Raw genomic sequence first — 27,591 nt, forward strand, 5'->3', positions numbered from 1 at the left:
AAGATACACAATGCTTTGTGATGCAAGAAGGAGAAAAAATGGTGACAAATGGTGGACTGGCAGCGGCTTCACGCGTCATTCCATCTCCTCCTCACTGCTGTTCACATTCATTTCCGGAAGTGAATAATTTCTGTAATCCTAATCTGGGGATGGAGTTACAGATTATCTGCAAGCGAAAGAGTGCAGAGTGTGAGAGAGGGTGAAAGGGGCGGAAGTGATGGGTAAGAGAGAGCTTTAGACCATATATAGAAATATATATATATATATATATATATATATATATATATATATATATATATAACTCACTAACACAGATAGCAGGAAGAACATACATATTTACCCACAGAACTGATCGCATCAATCACACAGACACTTTATCTGCATTTGGAGAAGCAAATCCCTTGCAGTCATGTATACATGCGCAAAACACACAGATATTGGTCTCTCACGTCACTACATCCCCCCCATGATTGCGTGTTGTTTCAGGTTGAAGGGATTACGAGGGATGGCGAAAGAGAGGTAGAGGGGAAAGAGAGAGAGAGAGAGATTAATGGATAAATTGTGGTGTAGTGTTTGTAAATTTGCGCAGGGCTGTGGTATTTTAATATTGTGCACTATTATACACAATAACAGCTCAAAAGAACTGCTGAACAATTGCTTTTTGTGAGGACCACTGACTACTGCAAAAACAATTTTCTGTAATTAAACAACAGTGTGTGCTTGAATTGAGTTGAATAGTCATAACTGACATATGTCATAATCTGTGGATCTTTACGGCATCACTGAAAGGACCATCTGAAGCACCTTTATTTTTTTATTTTTATATTGCTGAATAATTATTTTCAATAACTACCATTTATGAACAATGAAGCTTGTTGAAGTGTATGCAAACCTTACAGCTTAGCCCATAGGTGAGGTTAATTGTAACAGTTTTGCTCATGCTGGGGCATTTCTATTGGCCCATTTATGATGACAAAAGTAAAAAAAAAATATGATTATGGAGATTAATTATGTGTTTTTGTGGGACAGCAACTATATGTAGATGAATTCAGACTCATCCGCTCAGTGGATGTTAAATATAGTTGCTGAACATCGGTGTAGGACATCTGATTAGCTCTAATTGAACTGTTGGATTCTGTATCTGCTAAATGTGAAGTGATATTATGGCATGACACACAGAAATTGTGCTGGGCTTCTGATGGCCCTGATTCATGGTCAGTAAACATTCACACATTATGTATGTTCATCTTCTGTACACCAAATCTACCTGTGCATTGGCTTTTATGTGTGCATTTCTGAGTGTGTGCATGTGAGTATGTGTGTGTGTGTGTGTGTGTGTGTGTGTGTGTGTGTATGTGTGTGTTTGTGTGTAGTGGGGCAGGTTGCAGTACCCAGATGGTCTCTCTTCAGGTCTCTGCTTAACGCCCATGTTCTGATATCCACTGAGACACCCCCCTCATGCTCTACTCTCCTCTTTCCCCTCTCTCTCTCTTACTCTCTCTCTCTCTCTCTCTTTCTCTCTAGTGCTGGTATACTAGGTGTGTATCTAACAGGGGTTATCCTTTGTTTCTGACAATGGAATTATATGATGTGACAAGAATAATGACAAACATCTTTCTTTTGAAGTTTGCATCTTGAAGGTTGTAACTTAGGTTTCCAATAATAAAAAACTTTAAAAACAGCAGTTCTATAATAAATGGTCTGTATATAAAGACTGCATTTCATCCATTAGTGTGTTTTTCTTGGTAAAAAAAAGAACACATTTTGCTTTTTATTAGAGAGCATTTCTTTTCCAAACAATATTTAAAAAGCGTTAAAAAGTGTTACTGAGTGCAGACATCACAAAAAGAGATTAAAATGTGAGTTGAGCCATCAGCAGCCAGAGTCAGAGAGTGCACAACTAGCCGTGTTCCCTACGGGTGGATCGGTGCTGCTCTCTCCCCTCATCACTCTTAAACCATTTTGGCCGACACAGGGGTCTGATAGCTGGTGCTGTGGAACGTGTCGGCTGCCCACCAGTGCCCAGCTTGAAAAGAGGCGGTGGCTCACTTGAGAATGTATTGGTGGAGACCTGTGTTAAGTCCCTAGCCACCTAGAGTCAGCAGCATTGGAGTAGTCAAAGTTACGAATGGGTGGGTTCACTGACATCATCTTCACACTGTTCTAGAGTAGTCTCCACTTCTCCTATCCACACTGTTCCAAAATGTTCTTCCCACTCACCCTGTTTCCTCACTATGCACAATGTTCTACAATATCCTCACTATGCACACTGTTCTACAATATCCTCACTTTGCACACTGCTCTAGAATATCCTCACTTTGCACACTGTTCTACAATATCCTCACTTTGCACACTGCTCTAGAATATCCTCACTTTGCACACTGTTCTACAATATCCTCACTTTGCACACTGCTCTAGAATATCCTCACTTTGCACACTGTTCTACAATATCCTCACTTTGAACACTGTTCTACAATATCCTCACTATGCACACTGTTCTACAATATCCTCACTATGCACACTGTTCTACAATATCCTCACTTTGCACACTGTTCTACAATATCCTCACTTTGCACACTGTTCTACAATATCCTCACTTTGCACACTGTTCTACAATATCCTCACTTTGCACACTGTTCTACAATATCCTCACTTTGCACACTGTTCTACAATATCCTCACTTTGCACACTGTTCTACAATATCCTTACTTTGCACACTGTTCTAGAATATCCTCACTTTGCACACTGTTCTAGAATATCCTCACTATGCACACTGTTCTACAATATCCTCACTTTGCACACTGTTCTACAATATCCTCACTTTGCACACTGTTCTACAATATCCTCACTTTGCACACTGTTCTACAATATCCTCACTTTGCACACTGTTCTACAATATCCTTACTTTGCACACTGTTCTAGAATATCCTCACTTTGCACACTGTTCTAGAATATCCTCACTATACACACTGTTCTACAATATCCTCACTTTGCACACTGTTCTAGAATATCCTCACTTTGCACACTGTTCTACAATATCCTTACTTTGCACACTGTTCTACAATATCCTCACTTTGCACACTGCTCTAGAATATCCTCACTTTGCACACTGTTCTACAATATCCTCACTTTGCACACTGCTCTAGAATATCCTCACTTTGCACACTGTTCTACAATATCCTCACTTTGAACACTGTTCTACAATATCCTCACTATGCACACTGTTCTACAATATCCTCACTATGCACACTGTTCTACAATATCCTCACTTTGCACACTGTTCTACAATATCCTCACTTTGCACACTGTTCTACAATATCCTCACTTTGCACACTGTTCTACAATATCCTCACTTTGCACACTGTTCTACAATATCCTCACTTTGCACACTGTTCTACAATATCCTCACTTTGCACACTGTTCTACAATATCCTTACTTTGCACACTGTTCTAGAATATCCTCACTTTGCACACTGTTCTAGAATATCCTCACTATGCACACTGTTCTACAATATCCTCACTTTGCACACTGTTCTACAATATCCTCACTTTGCACACTGTTCTACAATATCCTCACTTTGCACACTGTTCTACAATATCCTCACTTTGCACACTGTTCTACAATATCCTTACTTTGCACACTGTTCTAGAATATCCTCACTTTGCACACTGTTCTAGAATATCCTCACTATACACACTGTTCTACAATATCCTCACTTTGCACACTGTTCTAGAATATCCTCACTTTGCACACTGTTCTACAATATCCTTACTTTGCACACTGTTCTAGAATATCCTCACTTTGCACACTGTTCTACAATATCCTTACTTTGCACACTGTTCTACAATATCCTCACTTTGCACACTGTTCTAGAATATCCTCACTTTGCACACTGTTCTACAATATCCTCACTTTGCACACTGTTCTAGAATATCCTCAGTATACACACTGTTCTAGAATATCCTCAGTATACACAATGTTCTAGAATATCCTCAGTATACACAATGTTCTAGAATACCCTAACTATACACAATGTTCTAGAATATCCTCAGTATACACAATGTTCTAGAATATCCTAACTATACACAATGTTCTAGAATATCCTCAGTATAAACACTGTTCTAGAATATCCTCATTATGCACACTGTTCTAGAATATCCTCACTATTCATAATGTTCTGGAAAGAGCACAGCCAATTGTGTTTGGACTTAAACACTTAACATGGCTCAGGATTAGAACTCGTGACCCTCTGCCCATCGTGGTAGCCCATTTTCGAGACTTTCTAATGCTGAGTCTAAAACATAACAAATGCTTTCTAGTAGCTTTATGAGGCAGGAAGGTCCTCAGTCATGTCTGAATCAAAGTAAAAGTACAGTTCATGAGCCTCTATGCTAACACAGCTAAATGCTAACAGTTAGCAGGATGCTGTGGACACCTTGGCAACGTCAGGACGTGTAGTTGCCTTAATGGTTCAGGTACAGAGACCTTCATTTTAAGGCACCTACTTTCTGACACAGAATAAAATAAATCAGAGATTAGCACATTGAAATTTGTTTGTTTTTGTTTAGGTTTGTCGGGTTGGTGTGTTCTGGTCATAACGACCATTTTAAGCTATCAGTTATCTCAGAAGCTTTTGCTCCAAGATCACAATCTTTCTCCTTGTACCCCCAGGATCATCGAGAAGCGTCAAGAGAATGGAGAGACCATCGAGCTGTCAGCGGAGGGCAGGCCAGAGCTGGTGGAGGAGAAAGAGCTCCCCATCGTGGACTGCACATGCTTCGGCCTGCCGCGCCGCTACATCATCGCCATCCTCTCCGGCCTGGGCTTCTGCATTTCCTTTGGCATCCGCTGCAACCTGGGCGTGGCCATCGTTAGCATGGTCAACGAGCACACCGTTTACCATGGAAAGAAGCCTGTCATAGTGGTGAGTTGGCCATGAACATGGAACCCTGAGAAGCAAACTTGCCTTAAGCCTTGGCTTTTTGTCAGGGACTGCCGGAAACAATCTTGTATCTACAGACCTAAAAATAAAGCTGCCAAAATGGTTCTTTGCAGGGATGATATAGAGGAACCACTTTTGGTTCCTTACAAATTGTGCATTTTTTAAGGAACAGCCCTTTTTAAAGGTTAGAGAACCTTACATGGAAATGAAAGTTATGTAATTATTAATTGTTTTTTCAGAACCAGATATCCAAGCCAAAAACTGTTTAGAAAGAGTACAAACTTATTTAACTGTTGCACTAAATGAACTAAAGTATTGGGACACCTGCTTGTCCCAATACACAGTTTTAGAATATCCTCACTATGCACAATGGTCTAGAATATCCTCACTATGCACAATGTTCTGTTACACCAAATTGACAAAAGTATTGGGACGCCTGCTGGTTCATTGTTTCTTCTAAAATCAAAGTTACTCCTTTTCTCACTACTGTGCAGGGAAGGTTTTCTACTAGATTTTGTAGCATTGCTGTGAGAGCATTAGAGAGCATTAGTAAGGTCAGGATCACCACCCCACCTCATCCCCAACACCCTAACTCATCACAAAAGTATCAGATGTAGCACCACCAACACTCTAGAGATCACAGTTCCACTGCTCCACAGCTCAATGCTTGCCTGGCATTAGATGGTGCCTGTAGGTTCATGTTTATCTGCTCCCTAGAGTAATATTCTATTGGCAGTGATTTTCTACTGGGACTAGACAAGCTGTGCTTGTGTGCATTTGCACATCTGTGTCAGCAACAAGTGCAACTTTAAGTAACTAAATGCTTTCATTAGAAGGGGTGTCCACAAACATTTGGAAAAAGAGTTTATTATTTGTAGGAGCCTAGGAATGTCAGAAAGGCACACGCTCAAGTGCTCACAGTGAGTTATGAGTATAGTAGTTTAATGGCTAAGGTTAATTAACCCAACAGCTTGACTTGGGGTTGTTTCTAGTCAGGATTTTACTATAGCATAGTTCCATGAAAACATTTCATTAGGGCGAAGATTTAAGGGGTTAGAATTGTGACTGTGGTGTGAAAGCTTTTAGATCAATCCGCAGTTCATCAGTTGTAGTTGGCTTTTTCAAAATGATAAACCAAAAATAAATTGGTCTGAATGACAGTCTTGCTCTGCTATTGGCTGCAGGTTTTGGCATGTGCCTCGTCCCAGTGTGACCTGTGAAGAGGGATCAGCTTTGTGTAATTCCTAGTACTGTTGCAGCAGGCACGACACCCAGCACAGCAGATAGCGTGCCCTCAGGTTCAGTGGTTAGCTGTCACGCTATTGATTTTGATAGTAGCAATTTTTTTAATAAATCAAATAACAAATATTTGATGAAAAGTACACTTAATGTCCAAATGTTTGTGGAAACTCCTTCTCATGAACATACAAACAAACAGCTTATCTAGAGAAGTCTGTGTAGAGAAGTACTGTCAATACAATAGGACTCTCTGGAGCAGATAAACATGAACCTAATGCCAGGTGTGGGCTACAGGTGTAAAGCCCTCCAGGACTGAGTTGTGGAGCAGTGGAACTGTGTTCTTAAGAATGATGGTGCTCCATACAGTACAATGAATAGAAGAACACTGTGAAGTAAGTTAATTCATCGTTTTAATCCTTACTCTTCTAACAGGTTTGTATTCTGCTATTAGTGCTAAAACTCTGAGATGGCCATACTGCAGTTTGATCTAGTTCTTAACATTGGTGGTATTTTGATGTTAATTTCCTAGAAATATGATTCCAGCCATTGTAAAGCAATTTCCAGTCCATAGCTTTATCTATAGGCCATGCCTTAACTTCTCACAGACACTTTGGATGACAGCTAGGAGTGTTTTCTCCTTTTTCTTTGTTTTGTACCTAAAATATGTTTGATTCATTTGATTCAGTTGTGTGCCTGTTTTATCCTTTTCTCTACTTCTTAAACAGACAGTTAAAGTGATAGTCATAGTCATACGTCTTTATACCTGTTGCATGTACTCCTTGCTTTAGTATATTGTTTTATTTTCCTGTCTGGCCTTTCAGTCTCCTCTGCTGTGAAGCTGAAGCTGTGCCTGCATCTAAAGCAGGTGTAATGTACGGGATGAGTAATCTGATTAGTTGAGAAGATCCTAATTCATCACAATGCCTATTTCTATTCCACATCACTCAGATTGAAGGCAGTGATTCCTGGGCGAATGTCTTTACTGGTGTGCACTGTTCTCTCTGACTCACAGAGTAATGTTTTTTGGCTCTGGCATTAAGCCTGAACTGGTTTGTGTTACATTTTCTTGTATAGCTGCTTGCAGTGCAGGAACAGCCACCATATGATTGGATTTCAGAAGAATATCACACTACTGGCAGTTAGGAGTCATTAGAATTTGAGGACAGTAGCAGTGGCTGGCACAGACTGGAGATTAGTCAGTGTTGACTTTGCTCTCTCTAAGTGTCTGCTGTAGCACACTTGAATCCTCCCCCTTACTCTCGCTCTTTCTCTTTCTTTCTCGCCCTGTTTTTCTCTTTCTTTTTTATGTTCTGCTCTGTTTATCTGTCTATATATCTATCTACCCCTCAATCTACCCCTCAATCTACCCCACGATCTGTCGATCTACCCCACAATCTACCCCACGATCTGTCTATCTATCTATCTATCTATCTATCTCTCTCTCTCTCTCTCTCTCTCTCTCTCTTTCTCTCTAGGCTGCTCAGTTCACGTGGGACCCAGAGACAGTGGGGATGATCCATGGCTCTTTTTTCTGGGGTTACATCGTCACACAGATCCCCGGTGGATTCATCTGTCAGAAATTTGCTGCCAACAGGTCTTTCTTTTCTCTGTTGAGAAGCAGTCGATGTATGTTCACTGTACTCGCTGTGCTTGTGTATGGCAGTGTATGTGTGTATTCTAAAGCATTTGTGTTTCTGATTGTGCCTCAGAGTGTTTGGCTTTGCGATTGTCGCCACATCAACTCTGAACATGCTGATACCAGCCGCGGCACGGGTCCACTTTGGATGTGTCATAATGGTCAGGATATGCCAGGGTCTTGTGGAGGTATGCCATCTGTGTTTGGATAAATGTGTGTGTGTGTCTAAAGGCACTTCATTGCATTGGTTTAGTGTACCCTTCTTTTTTTAAGGTTATTTAGTAAAGCCAATGGTTCTATAAAGAACCATGACAATTTTGCGTTGGTAAGTTGGTAAGCAGATGGATGCTTATGTGGTTCTTCACCTTGCTGGAAAAAATGGTTGTAGATGGTTATTCAACTATAACATTAACACGACTGAAAGGTGAAGTAAAGACACATTGATTATCTTCACTATCTACAATGGCATCTGTTAAGGGGTGGATATATTAGGCAGCAAGTTAACAGTCAGTTTTAGAAGGTGGTGTGATGTTAAAAGCAGGAAAAACGAGCAAGAATAAGAACAAGGGCCAAACTGTGATGGCCAGATGACTGGATCAGTACCTAAAAAACAGGCTCATTGTGGTGCTCCATGGAGTCCTGATCTCACAACTTACAGGACTTAATGGATCTGCTGCTAATGTCTTGGTGCCAGATACCACAAGACACCTCCAGAGGTCTTGTGGGGTCCATGGCTCGAATGCTCAGATCTGTTGTAGCAGGACAAGGGGGACCTACTCACTATTAGGCACGTGGTGTTAATGTTATGGCTGATCAGTGTTTATGATACCTTTAAACAGTGGTGTACATTGTTGCATACAAGTGCTGTATGGATAATAGTTGTTGTAGGACAGACAGTTGCAGACATTCTCACAATTTTAACAGCTTTTCTCAGATTTTCTGAAACTGTATGCTAGAACATCACCAGCATGTTGACTTATGGGATATATATTTCTTTGTGGTATTTCATTAATTTTGAGAAATAGGAAGTGCACAAAACCTTGCAAGTGTGAACTAGAGACATGGTAACTTTGTATTTCTCATCTTGTATTACTGTCTCTTATTGCTCCACCCACAGGGCGTGTCGTATCCTGCTTGCCATGGGATCTGGGCTAAATGGGCTCCTCCCCTTGAAAGAAGTCGATTGGCCACAACAGCATTCTGTGGTGAGAGGCCAACCACTCATTATCAATAATTTATTTATCAGTTCGCATAATGTAACTGTCTGAATACATCTGCATACCAGGGGCATTTCTAGACTACCTGTTGTACCGGGTCACACACAGCTGTACCCTCTGCTAGTCTAATAATAGGAATAATAACCATGTTACTTATACTGTTAGTAATAATATGACTGATAGCAAGATAACAGGGTTTTAAAATGAGTAGTTTGCTGTTATTTTGGTTTTATCCACGCAGATTTCATTTGCAGCACTGCAGTCATAGCGGGCAAACATCCAGCAGGTTGTGGGTTGAAGCGGGCGGGTAATATCTCTCACTGGGAGAAGCAGAGCTTGGGCGGATAGATCACTGGCTGTTTGTGGAAGCAGGCATAAATAACAAGAATACATATTTACTGCAAGTGAACTGCAGGAAAACCTCTTGTGACATTACATCCTGCGTTTGGTTAGTTTAGATGCCTTTGGTTGGCAGTGTGTTCATACTTCAAATGAACCACACCAGAATTAGTTTAGAACGAACCATGCCCTGCTCAGATGGTCTCGGCCTGCTTGTTCAGTGCACACCAGAGCACAAAAGGCAGCATTCATACTTCCTTTAACGCACTAAGAGAGCAATTGCACAAGGTTTTTTTTTTTAATGAACCAAAGCTACATAAGTACATAAGGTGCAATTTGCAAATGTTCTATTATTCTATCATATTTTCTGTAATAGAAATGTCTAGTATTTAGTTTGGAGTGGTCTACTTAGCATGGTAATAATGGTGTGTATATGTGTCTGAAATAGGTTCATATGCTGGTGCTGTGGTGGCCATGCCTCTAGCTGGAGTGTTAGTGCAGTATACCGGATGGTCCTCTGTGTTTTATGTGTACGGTAAGCAAGAAGCACATCTTAGTTATTCTTTTTTAATTCTCAAAACAAAAAATAAAATAAAATGGCAAGCATTAGATTTCCGGTCCCTTTAAATTTACTTACTCTGGAACTTCTGACACCTTAGTAGTATTGAAATTAGGCCACCACAACTAATATTAGTGACGATTAACTTTCCATGTTCCTTTCCTGCTCCCTCTTTCTTCTCATCTGTCTCTCGTTCTGCTCTCTCTCTCAGGTTGCGTTGGGATATTATGGTACCTCTTCTGGATTTTAGTTTCCTATGAAAGTCCTGCTGTTCATCCTACCATCACCCCAGAGGAGAGGAAATACATTGAGGATGCTATTGGAGAGTCGGCAGGACTGGTCAATCCTCTGCAGGTGCACAGTTTAGCTCTTTATTTAGATTTACTATTTAAAACCAAGGACCAGAATGTTATCTACTGTATCTCTTCAGAAGATGTAGACCTAAAGGCATGATTTCTCACACTCTCCTTCCCAAATGTGTTTTTTGCATTCTCTCTCAGCTCGCCCCCTCCCTGCAGCTCATTCCTCCTCCTTCATTTTTCTACCGTCGTAGTATGCTGTGTGAATGTGGGTGTGTGAGAACAAGAAAGGGAGAGAAAGACGCCTCTGTTTTTCTTTGCTGTGCAGAAATTTAAAACTCCCTGGCGTCACTTCTTCACCTCCATGCCAGTGTACGCCATCATTGTGGCTAACTTCTGCAGGAGCTGGACCTTCTACTTGCTTCTCATCAGCCAGCCCGCCTACTTCGAGGAGGTGTTCGGCTTTGAGATTAGCAAGGTGAAACTCACACCTGCACACCCATGCCTACATACACAGAAAACAATAATAAAAGGTTACACCACATGTGCTGTATTTATATGCAACATAATAGATCAGTATCTTTTATATATATATGTCATAAAATATGTATAATCCATATGTGTAATATATATTACTACTGCTGCTACTACTACTACTAATAATAATAATAATACAAAGAAGATTTTTAGAGGCTTCTTAAAGGAGTGTGCATAGTTTGACTGTCTAATAATAGGCTATAATGACTATAAAGACTGGTTGTAATTTGTTGATGGGTTCTAACAACAAGAAGGAATCAGCTGCTAGTCAAACAATAGCAATTTTAATCAAAAAAATAGTCAAAGGAAAAAAGGTTAAAGTTGCCAAGCTTAGTTATGGCTGCTTAGTCCATGTGAGCAGCAACAGGTTAACCCTTTCTTTACTTCTTAGTCAGGTCTTGCTTCTGCCTGCTTCTCCTAACCAAACGTCTCACAGACTTCCCTTTTGCCGCAGGTTAAACATCTGCTCAAATTGATCAAACCATTGACCCTAGACCAGTAAGGTTTAAGTTACGTTGCCTCAACACTTAATCCCTTAACATAGACAAAGTGACATCAGTCCCTTAGGCCTCTATCAGATTATCTTGTTTGCTTATGCAGATGGACAGGAAAGCCACACACACACACACACACACACACACACACACATATATATATATGTGTGTGTGTGTGTGTGTGTGTGTGTGTGTGTATTTGAGGGAAGAAAAGGGTGCTATTTTAAACAACAGGTGTTCATTGTTTAATGAAAATAGGATAATACTGATGAAATAACAGATTAATAAATATAATAATAGAAATGCGGTCAAGACAGTTTGGTACCTGAAGTTTGCTTCTTTATTGTAGAACAGACAGTGCTTGGCTTACATTGTTAACAAACACTAAACTTAAATCTTGGTAAATACATGCCCAACAATGGCTCCCAACCCACATGCCACGACACAGTATGCGGTGTCATTCCACACCTTCTAGTCTAGTTAAAAAGCAGAATAGTACTACAAAGTGTGGGATGCTATGCAGATGATACTGTAGTTTAAATTTGGGCCTATATGTTTAGGTCTATCAGTGCCCTTTTACTAAATAATTTAAAAGTTGTTTTATGCAGATTAGTGATATATTTTTGATTGAGTTTTTAAAGCAAGTAAGTTAACAGTTGGGCATGTATTAATCGAAATATGATTGGTGACAGTGGAAGTTTAGTCTAGCACCTCCCATAGTAAACATATCTAGGCTGATTGATTGCATTGACGTCAGGGTCAAGTCATGTTAATCCTTTAATAACAGATAGATAATGTCCTATAATTTATCCTATATCCTATAATTTACACAAGGGACTTGCAGAGGACCAGAATCTGTAGATGGTGTTTGGTATTGTGGCATATTGTGGCGCAACAGATAACACCAGTGAGCTACTACACCATGTGGGAGACTGGGGTTTGGTTCCTGGTCTGAGTGGCTATGCTGTACTATACCAATAATATTTCTTGGGCAAGACTCCTATTACTACATTTAATACAACTCTGTAATATGAGTAACCTTCTAAGTCGCTCTGGATAAAAGCATCAGCTAAATGCCGTAAATGTAGATGAAAGATTGCATGTTAAAATATGATCAAAACAGTTAGGTGTGCAGGTCCTCTCCATTTAGAGCATGCAAATAAAATAACTTTACCCTAAAAGATACAGCCAGCCACACATAAACTATTGATACTTTATGTGTGGACAAGTTTCTCTGCACTGATCTGAGGAAGGAAAGGGACTAACTTCTCAGAAAGCAGCCTTTTAAGATATTAATAAAGAATTAACAAAAGAATGTAGCTATATCCTTTTTTCCTCTTTTTTCTCTCTTTCTCTTAGGTGGGGTTGGTGTCTGCGCTCCCTCACCTGGTGATGACCATTATAGTGCCAGTAGGGGGGCAGCTGGCTGATTACCTTAGGACACACAACCTAATGACCACTACTAATGTCCGCAAGCTCATGAACTGTGGAGGTGAGCACACAGCATGAGTACATGACACAGTATGAGTGTGTTTGTGTGTGTGTGTGTGTGTGTGTGTGTGTGTGTGTGTGTGTGTGTGTGTGTATGTGAGAGAGATTCTGTTTTTGTAATGTCTGGTCCAGGCTTAGCAGCTGGGGCAATACTCACTGACGCATGACACACTCATACTTACACACACATTCGAACACTAAATTAACACACATGCATGAGTGGATTCAGTCATATTTCACAGAGCAGCGGACAGGTATGCACAGGACCTCAACTACATAAATGTGTACACTCTAGTTTGGACTCACTGCAGCCATAAACTCACTTCACAGCCCACATACACACACTGACATGGTCACAAAAACAACAGAAAGACAGTGTAGCATGTCTACACTGTAGAGATGTCACTCTATACCCCAATATGGGCCTTTCTATGAGGTCCATTCTGTGTGATCTGGGTACAAATGCAAGGACCTGTATGTGGGCACACATTTACCTTTCTTATTAGTTTACACTGAATACGTATGCTATGTGTCCAAATGTTTGCGGACACATCTTTTAATAAATACATGCAGCAACTCGAAGTTGAATCCTTCACACACACATAGCTTGTCTAGTCCCTGTGGAGTAGTATTGCCAATGTAGTAGCATTCGCTTAATCTGTTGGCTCCATGCCAAATGTCAGGCGTGGGGTAGAGAGGTTTAAGGCCCCCCAACATTGAGCTGTGGAGCAGTAGAACTGTGTTCTCTAGAATGGTGGTGCTCTATCTAATGCTTTTGGGATGAGTTGGGGAGTTATGGATGAGGTGGGGTGATAATCAATCATTCAAAATCCTGACCTTACTAACACTGTTGTTGCTTAATGCAATCAAATCCTCACAGCAATGCTCGAGAATCTAGAAAAAAAGCCTTCCCTGGACAGTAGAGACTTTTACTTCAACCAAAGCAAGTCATTGATAATAGTTTTGATTTGTAAAGAAATAATGAATAAGCAGGTGTCCTATTACTTTTGCCCATATAGAGTAAGTCTCAGTATTAAAAACTGCATAATAAACCAGTGCATAAGAGACTATTTAAGGAGCAGCCATGGCTTTAAAGTTAGAGAAATGGGCTTGGGTCTACAAGCTTGCTGGTTCATATCCCAGAACTGGCATCCATGGCTGAGGTGCCCTTAAGTAAGGCACCTAACCCCTAATTGCTCTCTGGGAGCTGAGTCTGTCCACTGGTCCAAGTGTGTGTTCTCACTACCACAATTTACTATTGAGTGTGTGTGGATGGATAAAGTATGGTAAAGTATAGTAAGTGCTACCAAGTTCATGTGACGTCCATGTGCTTCTAAATGTCATTGGTTTATTAATTGTGGTTAATGTGTTTGTATTTTGCAGGATTTGGAATGGAGGCCACTCTGCTGTTGGTGGTGGGCTTCTCTCACACAAAAGTAGTGGCTATATCGTTCCTTGTACTAGCTGTTGGCTTCAGTGGATTCGCTATTTCGGGTGAGAACACACAATAGAGCACATACTGTACTACACACCACACATAAAGCCAAGAAAACAGTTCTGCACATGCCTGCCAAGGATTTAGGGATACTTCGATGTTTGCTGCATTAATATATGATATAAGATATATAAGAGTTTGACATTTTACATTGTTAATATTGCTCATTTTAAGGACACAGCTGACAAAAGCCCTACACTGTGAATAATCTCATAGCCAACACATTGTTGTGCTAGCAGGGCTTCTCAGCACTCCAACCATTCAGCTGTTAAAATCATCTTTGATCCAATAAATCTGTGCTCCTAACAACAGACTGTAATAATAAAGCCTGTTCATCATACCAAGACTTTTTGATGAGCATATAGCTAAGAGATGCAAACTGTACCAAAAGTATTTGCAAATAGTTGCTTTTACCCCCTCCTTCAACCACCCCCACCTACACTATATGTCCAAATCTCAGATGTGCACACATACAGCTTGTCTAGTTCCTGTATATATGTATTGCCAATAGAATAGGACTCTATTGGCAGTACTGTGTTGTGACATTTGACAGTCCAGTCCTGGTTCAGTACAGCAGTCTCTGTGAATCCCTCTCCTTCTCCTTCTTTACGACTCCAGGCTTTAATGTGAATCATCTCGACATAGCACCACGATATGCCAGCATCCTGATGGGCATTTCTAATGGAGTGGGCACTTTATCCGGCATGGTGTGTCCCCTTATAGTGGGAGCTATGACCAAACATAAGGTACGTGCAAATAATAACACATCCCCAACACACACACTCACACAGTGTTTATACATACTACAACATCCACCTATAAACCCAGAATATGGTGTTCACATATTAGTGGATGTTCACATACAGCTGACCTGAAAAACCGTGCCTTCATCATGCATAATCAAATGTGCAAACACCTGTATGCTCACTGTCATTTCCACAATGTGATTTTTTTGTTGTTGTTGTTGCAGACACGTGAAGAGTGGCAGTATGTGTTCCTCATCGCATCACTGGTGCACTACGGGGGTGTGATCTTCTATGGTATGCCACATACACGTCAGTTGGTTGTATATATCTGTTAATGCAAAGTACGAATTGTATGTCCTAGACTATATTTGTGCAATGGTTTCCATCATCATGTAGACTTCTCATGTAGACATCTTCTACTTTTGACGTTTTCACCATGCTTTGTAAACAAGCTGCCTGTTTTTGGATTAGATATTTCAGATAGCACATTCTCTAGTAACTTCAGCTCTTCTGTTTTATGTTTATGGCTTGAAAACTTGAAAACTTGAAAAACTGGTACAGATTCACTAAATGTCTAAAGCCCAACCAGCATTAAGCTGTGGAGCAGTGGAACTGTGTCCTCAGGAGTGATGGTTGGTGCTCCATCCAATACTTTTGGGATGAGGTGGGGTCATGATCATCCAACATTCTCTCCTCACTACTGCCTGAAATCCTCACAGCAATGCTCCTAACTCTAGTAGAAAGCCTTTCCTTGACAGTAGAGACAGTTATTCCAGCAATAATAAAGGATAATTTCTTTTTAATGCCCTTGATTCGGGAAGAAACAATGATTAAGCAGGTGTCCCAATACTTTTGTCCCTATAATGTAGTTGGGGTCATTTTACTCCTGAAGCTGTTTTTTTAAGGAGCAACTGTTTGATGCCTCCAACCATTGCTTTCACCTATGCAGTCACCGCATTGCCCATTTGATCGGTCCAGCCATCATCACAGTGGTTTAATTAAGAATTTACACAGTTTCCCCCTGTCCAGAGATTGCTTCTTTCGTTTTTTTAGTTATTGGAGCTCTGCAGCTAATGTTGCTAACAAGCAGTGGAAGCCACTATATCACTGTATTTTTGTCAGTTCTTACCAGAAACCTCATAATTACGTCTATTTAAGATTGTGCAGTACACAATGATACACAAAGATAACAGGTAGCTGTAAGTTTTAATTGTGGGGGTGTGGGGCACAGTACACTTCTGTGTGCTAGTTATTATATTTCAGTATTTAATTTAGCCATGCAGAAACTTCCACAATGGCAACTTATGTCCTCCTGTAAAAAGAAAATATTATTTTGGGGAATTCCTGTTGGTCCATTTCTGTTGGTCCATTCACCAAGACATAATTTGTCAAATTTAAAAACACCTGCAGTTTAGTTAACGCTGAATTTGCATTCAAGCAAGTTTACCTCCCAGTTGCGGAAAGTGATTCATGTTTCACACCACTGCTGTAAATGCAAATTATGCCTTGAACTTCCCCTCATGGACAGCTGTATACATGCTTTTGTTGACTAGCTAGAAGTGGAGGATAAGTATCAAATATCCCATTTTAGCATATTTGACCTCATTCTTTTTTACAATATATCAAGAAAAAAAAGAAAAAAAGCATGAGATTTCCGCACCCCAGCACAAAACACTAAAAAAGCAAAGTACACTGAGACTACATCCTCTTAGCCACTACTTTCTTTTTCAGGTTTATTTGCGTCAGGGGAGAAACAGCCCTGGGCAGATGCTGAGGACACCAGTGAGGAGAAGTGTGGCATTCTTGGAGAAGACGAGCTGGCCAATGAGACGGAAGAGCTGTACAGGACAGGCGGGCAGTATGGTGCGATAAACCAGCCAAATCCTGCAGGGCCTAACGGGGGCGGGGCTGGGGGAGGAGAGGGGTGGGTCTCAGACTGGGACAAAACAGAAGAATATGTACAACCAGTGGGGACGAATAGTTATCTTTATGGAGGAGAGACAGACAGGGAGCTCACATAATGGCAAAAATAGAAATATTATGTACTTTAACGTCAGAAAGAAATAATATAAAAATGTATAAAAATGAGAATTCTGATGAAACAGCCATGCGCAGTAAAATGTGCAGTGCGAAATAACTGAACTCTAATGAACACAGTAGATTTTACTGTGTACAGACAGGGAGAGTGTGAGAATGAGTGTGTCTGAGTTTTTGTGTGTGTGTGGAAAGGTTGTGTCATGCTGGTAGATGCTGTGTTGAATGCAGGTGTGGGAATGTGTTCCAGTGTTTGTGAGTGTGTGTGTGTGTGTGTATGTGTGTGTGTGGAAGTGTGGACAATGATGGTGCTGTGTTTTAACTTCAGTATTTTAGGCTTTCTGCCAAAATCGCTGTAATGCACTTAATATGAAGATGAATATCAGATATGTACTGAATGCATATGTCTTTGTGTGTGTGTGTGTGTATGTGTGTGTGTGTGTGTGAGTGTGGGTAAGTGTGTGTTTTTCTTTGATGTGCACAGTTCCTTGTGTTTCTATGCTTTATATGGTAATGGGTGTTTGTGTTATCAGATGGGTGAATGCGAAGCCAACATGATCAAAGGTGGATCTGCTAATATTGTGTATGTGTGTGTGTGTGTGTGAGAGAGAGAGAGAGAGAAAGAGAGAGAGAGAGAGAAAGAGAGAGAGATATGCAGTAACAGAAGAGAGAAAGACAAAACCCCTAAATGTTCCCTACCTGTCTCTACTATTCTCCATAATAATAGTATGGAGCGCCCCACCTCTTCTCAGTTCTCCATGACTCCATGACAAAGTTCTTTAACACAAAGCTGAAGACCACCAGGCTAGTTCAGTGAAGTTCTTTCCCCTTCATTTCTTCTCATACTTTGTTGGCCTCCTTTCACCCTGTTCTTCAGGACCCCACAGGACCGACCACCACAGAGCAGGTATTATTTGAATATTGGGTCATTCTCAGCACTGCAGTGACACTGACTGACATGGTGGTGGTGTGATAATGTGTTAGCAGTGTGTGTTGTGCTGGTACAAGTGGATCAGACACAGCAGTGCTGCTGGAGTGTTTAAACACCTCCACCTACCAGAAATATCCAGCCAACAGCAGCCTGTGGGCAGCGTCCTGTGAGCACTGATGAAGGACTAGAGGATGACCAACACAGACTGTGCAGCAACAGATCAGAGAGCTTCTGTCTCTGACTCTACATCTACAAGGTGGACCACCTAGGTAGGAGTGTCTAATAGAGTGGACAGTGAGTGGACACAGTATCTGCACACTGTTTCTGATTCACTCGAACCAGCACAACACACTAACTGCAGTGCTGAGAATGACCCACCACCCAAACTACACCTGTTCTGTGGTGGTCCTGTAGGGTCCTGACAATTAACTAACAGGGTGAAAGGAGGCTAATAAAGTATATATTAGTATATATACAGTATATCTGCTAAAAGACCCACAGTTGGTCCATTAATTATAAAGTGTTTCTCACCATCTAAAGCAGCTGACAATTTTTAAATGGTGAAAAATGTAATAATGATTCAACAAAAGTGAAGTACATGGCAAATACGTACTTAAACTCACAGGCCCTGTGTGTATGTGTGTGTGTGAGAGAGAGGAAGAAATCCCTGAAGTTTCGTTTGGAGCACAGCAATAATATTGAACTGCTATGATAACTTTCCTTTAAGCATAATAATAATGTCCATCAGATTTCTTCAGGGTTCAGAGATCAGATTTCAAAATGCAAACGAATGACATTCTGGCCCCTAAATTTTGGTGTTGTTTCTACTTTTTGTTGTTTTTGTTTGTTTTTGTTTCTGTGCTCCTTCCCTGAAGTTTTTTTTTTCTGTTATGCAACCTGTGATGAATATGTGAAATCAACAGCTAATCCTATTTTGGGAAAAAGAAGAATGGAAATATGAAATATGTGTATAAACTGTACATGTGAAATCCCCCTGTGTACAATAAAACTAAAGAAACATATTCATCCTGTGACTCTTATTTTGTCATTGTCTTTTTTTTAACTGTGATGAAATGTGATTTGTATGTGACTGTATAGTTGTGGAGTAACTGTTCTAATGAGATAAGTGCTAATGATAGCACTGGCAGATGCAACTTGAGCACTTTCCATCTGATGATATTTACACTTCACTGCCTTTTTTCTCCAACACATTCCCTCTTCCTGCTTATCCTCTTTTTCCAGCTCTCTCATTCTCATCTCTCTCTCTCTCTCTCTCTCTTTCTGTCTCTCTCTCCACCCACTGAGGGCATCTGCTCTCCTCTAATCTTTGCCTAAAATCACCAAGATAATCCTTCCACCCATCTGTCACTGGGGGAGAGCAGGCCAGTAGTCCCTGCTGTCCTGCGCTTCTGGTGACATCTAGTGGTAAAGTCGGTTCACTACTGGGAAAAGCCAAGTCGACCAATCAGGAAACGATGCGCTAAAGCTTTATTTATTTATTTATTTAAATGTTTTGTAAAGTTAAGAATTCATCCTGTTTATTATGAGTATTATTATCCTGTATTGTCCTTATTTTCAAATGACTAATTTTGTTCACTGGGCCACAGGGTAAAGCCTTTCTAATAATTTTTTAATTTAATTTTAGTACAATACAATTGAATACAATTTGCCTGCCCCAACATCCCTGATTCAGAGGCAATTATCTGGTTTAGTAGGTGTGTTTGAACAGGAAAATAACCAAACAGTGCTGGTCTGTGGCCACAGCCCAGATGTCAGAGCGTCCAGAGCGCAGAAAAATAAAGAATACCATTTATATGAAATGTTATATGAATAACTTTATATTTGTAGCATCATGGCACTGTTTATTTTTAGGCATTTTTAATATTTTAATTTCTTCAGCAATAATAACAACTCTTTGCTGACCTCTTCCGTCCCTTTCATATGGCACACAAAAAAAAGATGATTGGGCAGTAAACAGATGGAAGAACGCAAGAAATAAACTATCCTGCTACATTTCGCTCTGATTGGCTAATTCGTCTTTCTGTTTACTCGTTGACCAATAATGTGTGAGTTTGTAAGAAATAGCGCTGCGCAATTGGTCGGCTGTTTTCCTAACCCCGCCCCTCCTCGCCCACAATGAATCAGGGAGAGTCTTAGCCGAGAGGAGCTAATGTGCGCCGCTTTGACCCGATTTAATTGGACTTTGCTGCCGAAATTGAGGATAAAACGCGTATGAATCATTTTAGTATTGAAATACGATTCGTTTTAAGTTCGATACACACTAAATACACATTGTACGAGTCGATACAACGAGTTTATAGCGAACGGAATGTGGCTCAGTGGCTAATCCTTCCTCTTCATTCAAAGTAAATTGGCTTTCTACGCGTTTCTGTTGGGAGTACGAGACTGATTTGACAGTTAAAAGGTAAAAACATATGTTATTATAATCTGCAGTGTTTATCCGTGTGGTGGCTGTATGTTGTTTGTTTGCGTGTGGTCGGTGAAAATAAATTGGGCTGCATTTTGAGGAAAAAGTGGCAAATCCAGGTCCAGAAAGTGAAAGGCCGCTCCAGGGTTTTGCTCCAACTGCCTGGGCGGCTCTGCTGCAGCAGAGCCGCCCAGGCAGTTGGAGCAAAACCCTGGAGCGGCCTTTCACTTTCTGGACCTGGATTTGCCCCCCGCTGCATTTGCGTTAGCTAGGTAGCCATTTAGCTAGATTACCCAACGTTTTTCTGCTCTGCCGTCTTTTAGACGTGACCGCCACTAAACTGATCAGTGTACTAAGTGGTTTAACAGGTGGGCAGTCAGTCATTTAGTGTGATAGACTTTGACTTTGACTTTGAGTTTACTCCTTTTTGTCTTGCCTGTCAAAACTGGAGGTTTCCGGGCAAAACTACTAAGCTAGCTAGCTAGCTACTGCACTAACCAGACAGCAGAATAGTTGTCCACCCTGCCTGGAGTTAGCAGGGGTCCTCAGTCCCACTCCTAAGGACTGCACACTGCCCACACGTTTATAGATACACATGTCTGTAGCACGCCTGCTTCAGTACAGTAAGTCATTAGCTAGCTAATAAGCCCCTCATCTGCTCCCAGTCCCAGGAATAGGAGCAGACAGATTAACTGTGTGTCTCCTGGCATGTTTGTACGACGACAAATCACTGTAACGTTGACTGTAAGTGTAAGCTGTGGTGTCTTGCTGGTTTACCTAGTGGTAAAGGGCATCTACTGTGTCTCTCTCTTACAGGATGACTGAATACAAGTTGGTGGTCGTAGGGGCAGGAGGCGTTGGGAAAAGTGCACTTACTATCCAGCTGATCCAGAACCACTTTGTGGACGAGTATGACCCAACCATTGAGGTATGTGAGACTTTCTAGGTACCCAACCTTTATCAGTCATCTGATTTCCATTATTTCCATTGGAAATAAACAGGACGTTAATGTTACTGTTCCTCTAAGACTTTTGTTATATGTAAATAAGCTCTGTTATGGTTGACTGTTGACTTAGGCATGACTTTATAGACTTACTGCTGTAGACTGAACAGACCGATACATGTAAATGTGCAGGTCTTTGTTAATCTTGAGACTTTGTTTCAATATAAGGACTGTACGTACTGGGAACATGTACCTTGCATCAGACTCCTCCTAAAATATCTGTAAATCTGACTGAGGTATGGTTTGTCAGTAAAATGCTGTCTGGAATTTAGTCAGGCGTCCTGAAGCGTCCTGAAGTGGTCGTGTATTAATGTCATAGGATGTACGTACATCAATAGAGGATCAGGGTATGGTGTAACATTTCAGAAGTATTCAGTAATGCAGAACAGGACACACCCACTGGCCAGCATCTAGGCTTTATTTCATAAAACCACATATTTTGTTTGAGTTCTGTCTGCAGGTGTTTCTGTAATGAAGCATTAGGTCAGTAAAGTGTCGTCTGTATTGTACTCAGTACTCTTGAAGTCATAGTCATCTAAAAGAGCCTGTACGGATGTAGGGCTAACCTCTACAACCTAAATCCGTACCTTAATCCGAAGGTGCCCAACCCTGCTGCTGAAGATCTGCGAGCAAGGGGAGGTTTGGTTCCAACTCTAATCTTAACACACCCGACTCCAGCGTTTTGGGTGTGTCACGTTAGAGTCGAAAACTAAACTCTTCAGGGAGGGCAAGCACCCAGAGGAATGTGAATGGCTGTCATAATCACTGCAAGCGGTTAGGGGTGGACAGTATGATATATAAGTGATAAATTATGTAAAAAATATGTTTTTAAAAAAATCCAACAACAGTCAAGTCTCCTGCAGCCACTCTGGGTTTTAACTAACCAGTCAAACCAGAGATTGACACAAAAGGCAGTTCAAAAAAAGCAGTTTATCTTGTGTCTGATCAGACAGACGTCAATGGGAGGGTAAAACGGTAGTTTCTTTGTCATTAATGGAGGGTTAGTATTTGTTCGAGGGAGCATAAGAAATGCAAAAATACATCTTATCAATAGTAAATATCTGATTTTCATCATTGATTTTCTTAGAAGCATGCTTGAAGCATCACCTGCTTGTGAGCTCCAGGGCTAGAGTTGTGGGTCATATCAGACCAGTTAAAAATCCACAAAAACAGTAAATTGCTATGTGACCCAGCTTTCCTCCTGAGTGATGTGACTCAGATTCAATAAGTTCGAACCAGAGCCAGTGCAAACTAGTCAGATGCTCAATGCTGGAAAAGGATGAAGTCCATCCCATTGTTTCTCACAAGTTGATTTTTTTTATCAGCCATTTCACCTACCAAGATATTACGATGGTAAGATTACCGTAAATCAAAACACTATTGACAAGCCACAAAAATATGTGATAAATTGTGTTTATATATATATATATATATATATATATATATATATTTTTTTTTTTTTTTTTTTTTTTTTGTTGTTGTTTTTTTGTCGGTACTTAAAGAGCACTGACCAACTACATTTTCACGACAGAATGTAATTAGTCCTAACAGAATTTTACTGTTCTGAGTATGAGTATTTGGACTAAATAATGATATTAAATATTGTGTATTGTGAAAATATATACTTTTTTACATATTAAATTAGCAATAAAATGTTTGATTACTAGTTGATTTTTCTCTCATGTTTCTCTTTAAATTGTAAATTTTGCAACAAAAAAAGTATCATGTATATGTTGATGTTTATGATTTGTGTGTTAAATGTGCTGGTGCATTTAGTTTGAACAAACTTGCTTACAGAAACACAAATATCAGGTATTTGCTGCATAACTTGTGTTGTTAAAAATGGCCTCAGGTGTCCTCCACCTTTTATACGAGGATCTGTTTTTTGAACCAGCATCTAAAGACACCTCACCTACACGACATCCGGTATACAAAAGTGTGATCACTGATCGATTATCTTTTATGTGATTTAGGACTCCTACAGAAAGCAGGTGGTGATCGATGGGGAGACATGTCTGCTGGACATCCTGGACACTGCAGGTCAGGAGGAGTACAGCGCCATGAGGGACCAGTACATGAGGACTGGCGAGGGCTTCCTCTGTGTGTTTGCCATAAACAACATTAAGTCCTTTGAGGATGTGCATCTTTACAGGTACTTAATTATTATCTTATTTCTTAAGAATTTTCTGCTCTGATGAGTAATGCTGTTAGGAACTTGGCCTCAGGAGTTCAACCCCCTGCATTATCAACATTTACTGGAACAGTCTTAATACATTTCCAGTGAGAGGTTTAACTTGGTAATATAATAGTGTGGCGCACAATGTAGCAACTTCCCTTTTCCCCAGAGATGGCTTGGATGGAAAGTTGATGAGCAAGCAATTTAATTCTGCATTCAGGAATTTTTATTTTGATGTCACTAATGTCTCACTTTGCAGATTGTCTTTTTACATTTATGAAACACACTATTTGGACAAAAGTAAAATAGACAAAAAAGTATTAAAATAGTTGATCCTGCACTTGTTGGATTAACAGTCTTTACTGTCTAGGGAAGGTTTTCTACTAACTTTTGAAGTATTGCTGTGAGTATTTCATTGCATTCAGTAAAAAGAGTGTTAGTGAGGCCAGAATGTTCACTGCTCCACCTCATCCCTAACACCTCAACTCATCCCAAAAGTATTAGATGGACCACCATCATTCTTGAGAACACAATTCCACTGCTCCACAGCTCAATACCTAGCATGGTGCCAATAGATTCATGGTTCATAGGTTATCTGTTCCAGAAAAGTCTTCCTATTCTATTGGTAGTACTTTTCTACAGGGACTAGACAGGGTCTGTGTGTGCGTTTACATATGGATCAGCAATGGGTGCAACTTTAAGTAGCTGGATGCATTCATTAGGAGGGGTGTCCACAAACATTTGGACATAACGTGTAACTGTTCTGTGTTTTGTTTTGCGTGTGAAGGGAGCAGATAAACCGGGTGAAGGACAGTGACAGCGTCCCAATGGTATTGGTTGGGAATAAGAGTGATCTGAGCTCTCGCACAGTGGAGACACGCCAAGCACAAGAGCTTGCTCGTGGCTATGGCATCCCGTTTGTCGAGACATCTGCCAAAACACGACAGGTGAGTGGGCACTGTGTGATGTACCAGCAGATCTACACTACACTCAAGTGCATGTGGAGATTGGAACAAACTGTCCATTTTATTAACACTAAAACTAACTGCTTTTTTACAGCAGATTCAGCTAATAGATTATGCTAGAGTTCATCAGTTGTGTCTTATACAATAATGCGTAGAGTTGGTTCCTGTAGACCTTACAGGAACCATGAAAAATAGATTCAATTAGAGAAGGTCAGAAAATCTCCTATAAAGTATTATTCCTACTGGTATGTAGTTTTTAAGTCCGATCACATGTAATATTTCAATTCGATTGAAAAAAAATGCATGCATGCCTTGTTTATCGTGCAAGCTCTGGCTGGTGTAGCAATGTATAGCCTCAAATAATTAATGCAAGCTATCTGGCACTGTAGTTCATGGTAATGTTACCTAGTAAGACTTACTACCCTTGTCAACAGGGGTAAATAGATTAAAACGCATGCTGCGCAAGGAGACTGGGTGATTTAATTTTGAGTGTGATTTGACCGCTTTAGAAACAAGACACAAATGCTACAAGCCCTCAATGAAGACTTTTCTTTTTAATTAGCCATTCGTTTAGTGCACCTCGGCTGCCACATGCTCGGTCAGAAACCAAAACCTCTTTACCAAAAAAAAAACACCACGTTACAAAACCAGATTTACAGAGAATAGTGTCTCTATTCCAGCCACTCTTGGCTCAGCACACCAGAAACTGCACTTTGTAACTTTGCTCCCGAGACCTGTAACCAAGATGCTGCGTATAGTCATATTTGAGTAAAATTCTGAAGTTCCACATACTTCTTTCACTTTCAGTGACCCTTCTGTATCTCTCAGCTGTATCTCTCACCAGAAATGCATGTGTTCGGTGTGTCTTTTAGTGGTGACTCAAAGTGAGAATTACACTTACCGCTTGTAGGAGCAAGAAATACCGATTTTAGTAATGCTGCTTTAACTGTTTGCAACACATCCCAATTCCCATACCATATGCATGTTGGTGTCTCTCTCACATGTGTATTGTGGCTTTTATAGACGCTAGAGTAAAAAGATTTTCTTTTTGGAGCATTTCTATTGGCCCATTCGTCTTGAAGACCTGCCATAATCAAATTATATCAAAAAGTGAAAAATGTGTTTTTGCGCAACATCAACAGTATATGCGTGTGAATCAGGACAAACTGAAAACTGTGCAGCATTAAGCAACTGATATAACTGAGCTATGTTCAGTCTGAGGCAAGAGAGACATGAAATTCCAAGAAATACAATTGTTTCATAATCTACAGATTTTCAGAAATAAATTAAAGTTACTGAAAAATCTCTTGCCCTGGTCTGACATTTTGTGTGAATATTAATATTATCAGATGATTAATAAAGGTAAATGTCTTTACAGGGGGTAGAGGAGGCCTTTTACTCTCTGGTTCGAGAAATCAGGAGATACAAGGAGACAAACCGCAGCAACAAGAAGAGCAAGAAACACACACAGAGACGTTGCATTCTTTTATAGCAATACTTACACCCACTCTTGCACTACATTCCTGGAATAGCACTGTGCGCGCACACACACACACACACACATCGACATCCTACTGTAGCATCTCAACCCCTCCCCCCTCCACTTTCTGTGCTGAGGAAAAGCTTACTTGGTGCGAGGCGATGAGATCATAGCGGAAGTGATCTGTCAAAGTCCCAAATCAGGAACTTCAGCAACAGTGCCATGGCTGCCACAGGCCTAGCTTTATTAACTTCTTGCGGGTGCTGTTTTACTATAAGGGAACACATTGCTTGCCAACTTCAGAGGTTCCTGTTTTGGACTTTAAAGATGAGCCTCACTTGAAATGTTTGAATAATGTCTTGCTAACTTCTCCTGGCTCGCGTTCTTAGATATGGTGGTTGATGTACTTTCACCATGTCTGGCTCGAAATTCTTGTTGGAGACTTCAGCTCATCTGTTTGAAAACAAAGCCTGGGTGGGGATTCTCCTGCCCTCATTTCAGTTGAACTTGTTACATATGTGCATCACAGATATCAGTTTTAAAGTGGTCTTGTTCACGACTGAGCTCTAGTTACCTCAAACAAGCGTCCTACCTGTAACCAGCATGGAACCAGTGCTTCAAAGGTCCTCTTGTATTTTTGTCCTGTGGAGGTAGAATTTAAGGTTTACGAACCAATCAAATCCAACCCAACCCAGCTGCTCTCTCCTTATTTTCTCTTCATTCGTGAGTATAGGTGGTTATCGGATTCTGAACTCTGCCCTTCTGCCCTTCTGCAGACCCCAGGGAAGGGTACACTGATGGCCCTCCCATTCTTGTGTTAATACACCACTGTATCCATTGTGTCCCTGGGCTGATCCCAGTTGTTCCAGTAGTGCTATCCCTTAAAGCAGAAGCTTTGAGAAGGCCCAGAGACCATTGTATTGCATTCGTCCAGCCATGCTTATAAATAAGGGAGGAATGCAAAAGAAACCGAATAGGCCCAGAGCAGGGCCTGACCACCTCTCTGATACATTCCTTTTGTTATAGCGATGGGAGCTTTAGGAGTGTTTTTTTTTTTTTTTTTTTTTTTGTGAATAAAGAGAATTTTGGCTAAAGTTGTGGCTTGTCTTTCTGTTGATTGATTGCAGACTTTATGCCTATTGTATTTGAGTTAATCAAGGAGGTTTGACAATTGATTTAAGTATGCATGGGCTAGATTCCGCTTCCCCAGTCCTGCTTTAGCACTAAGGCAGTGGTCGGGTTTGCTGGACCACTGCTGCCTGGATGTTATAGGTGCACTATTTCTAACCTAGCTGTGATTCTGATACAAGCAACACTGCTGTACCCTGGTCTTAATTTGGTCCCATTCCAATAATGGATGGCTGACCAATTGTGGGGCAGAAACACATGATCAATAGTCAGTAACTGGAAGTCTAAATAGTAAACCTTAATGCCAGTGAATGTGCAAGGGAAGTTTGTTACATGTATGTCAGTTAAAAGTGGGTGTTGTCACAAAGCACCTAGAGAGAGAGCAGGGTCTAAGCACAGTGAACAAAACGGGCAATAATGGCAAGGAAAACTCCCTCAGAGGGAGAAACCA

General features: G+C 40.6%; 2 protein-coding genes across 2 annotated transcripts; both read left to right on the forward strand.

Moving 5' to 3' along the window:
• Positions 1-505: 505 nt before the first annotated feature.
• Positions 506-18,982, forward strand: slc17a7a (solute carrier family 17 member 7a). The gene is made up of 13 exons (XM_072693023.1): positions 506-519; positions 4,673-4,925; positions 7,658-7,776; positions 7,892-8,006; positions 8,936-9,023; positions 9,823-9,909; positions 10,145-10,287; positions 10,561-10,710; positions 12,623-12,755; positions 14,138-14,248; positions 14,868-14,995; positions 15,220-15,289; positions 16,727-18,982. Exons 1-13 carry the CDS (start codon positions 506-508, stop codon positions 17,014-17,016), a joined length of 1,701 nt encoding a protein of 566 aa, XP_072549124.1. The 3' UTR covers positions 17,017-18,982.
• A 1,116-nt stretch (positions 18,983-20,098) lies between these two features.
• On the forward strand, positions 20,099-27,096 carry LOC140573726 (GTPase KRas). The gene is made up of 5 exons (XM_072693249.1): positions 20,099-20,385; positions 21,205-21,316; positions 23,365-23,543; positions 24,355-24,514; positions 25,911-27,096. The coding sequence occupies exons 2-5, from the start codon at positions 21,206-21,208 to the stop codon at positions 26,022-26,024; spliced, it is 564 nt and encodes a 187-aa protein (XP_072549350.1). The 5' UTR covers positions 20,099-20,385; position 21,205; the 3' UTR covers positions 26,025-27,096.
• The last annotated feature ends 495 nt before the right edge of the window (positions 27,097-27,591 follow it).

Source organism: Salminus brasiliensis, chromosome 12 (genome assembly GCF_030463535.1).
Source record: "Salminus brasiliensis chromosome 12, fSalBra1.hap2, whole genome shotgun sequence".
Taxonomy (NCBI): Eukaryota; Metazoa; Chordata; class Actinopteri; order Characiformes; family Bryconidae; genus Salminus; species Salminus brasiliensis.

What these genes read in the sequence shown, in the direction of transcription:
- slc17a7a (XM_072693023.1), top strand. An exon ending in GACTGGTCAATCCTCTGCAG is followed by an intron (nt 10,288 to 10,560) that starts GTGCACAGTTTA and finishes TTTGCTGTGCAG; the next exon opens with AAATTTAAAACTCCCTGGCG. An exon ending in CGGGGGTGTGATCTTCTATG is followed by an intron (nt 15,290 to 16,726) that starts GTATGCCACATA and finishes TTTCTTTTTCAG; the next exon opens with GTTTATTTGCGTCAGGGGAG.
- LOC140573726 (XM_072693249.1), top strand. Translation starts at nt 21,206, where the DNA reads ATGACTGAATACAAGTTGGTGGTCGTAGGGGCAGGAGGCGTTGGGAAA. An exon ending in AGTATGACCCAACCATTGAG is followed by an intron (nt 21,317 to 23,364) that starts GTATGTGAGACT and finishes TATGTGATTTAG; the next exon opens with GACTCCTACAGAAAGCAGGT. An exon ending in GAGGATGTGCATCTTTACAG is followed by an intron (nt 23,544 to 24,354) that starts GTACTTAATTAT and finishes TTGCGTGTGAAG; the next exon opens with GGAGCAGATAAACCGGGTGA.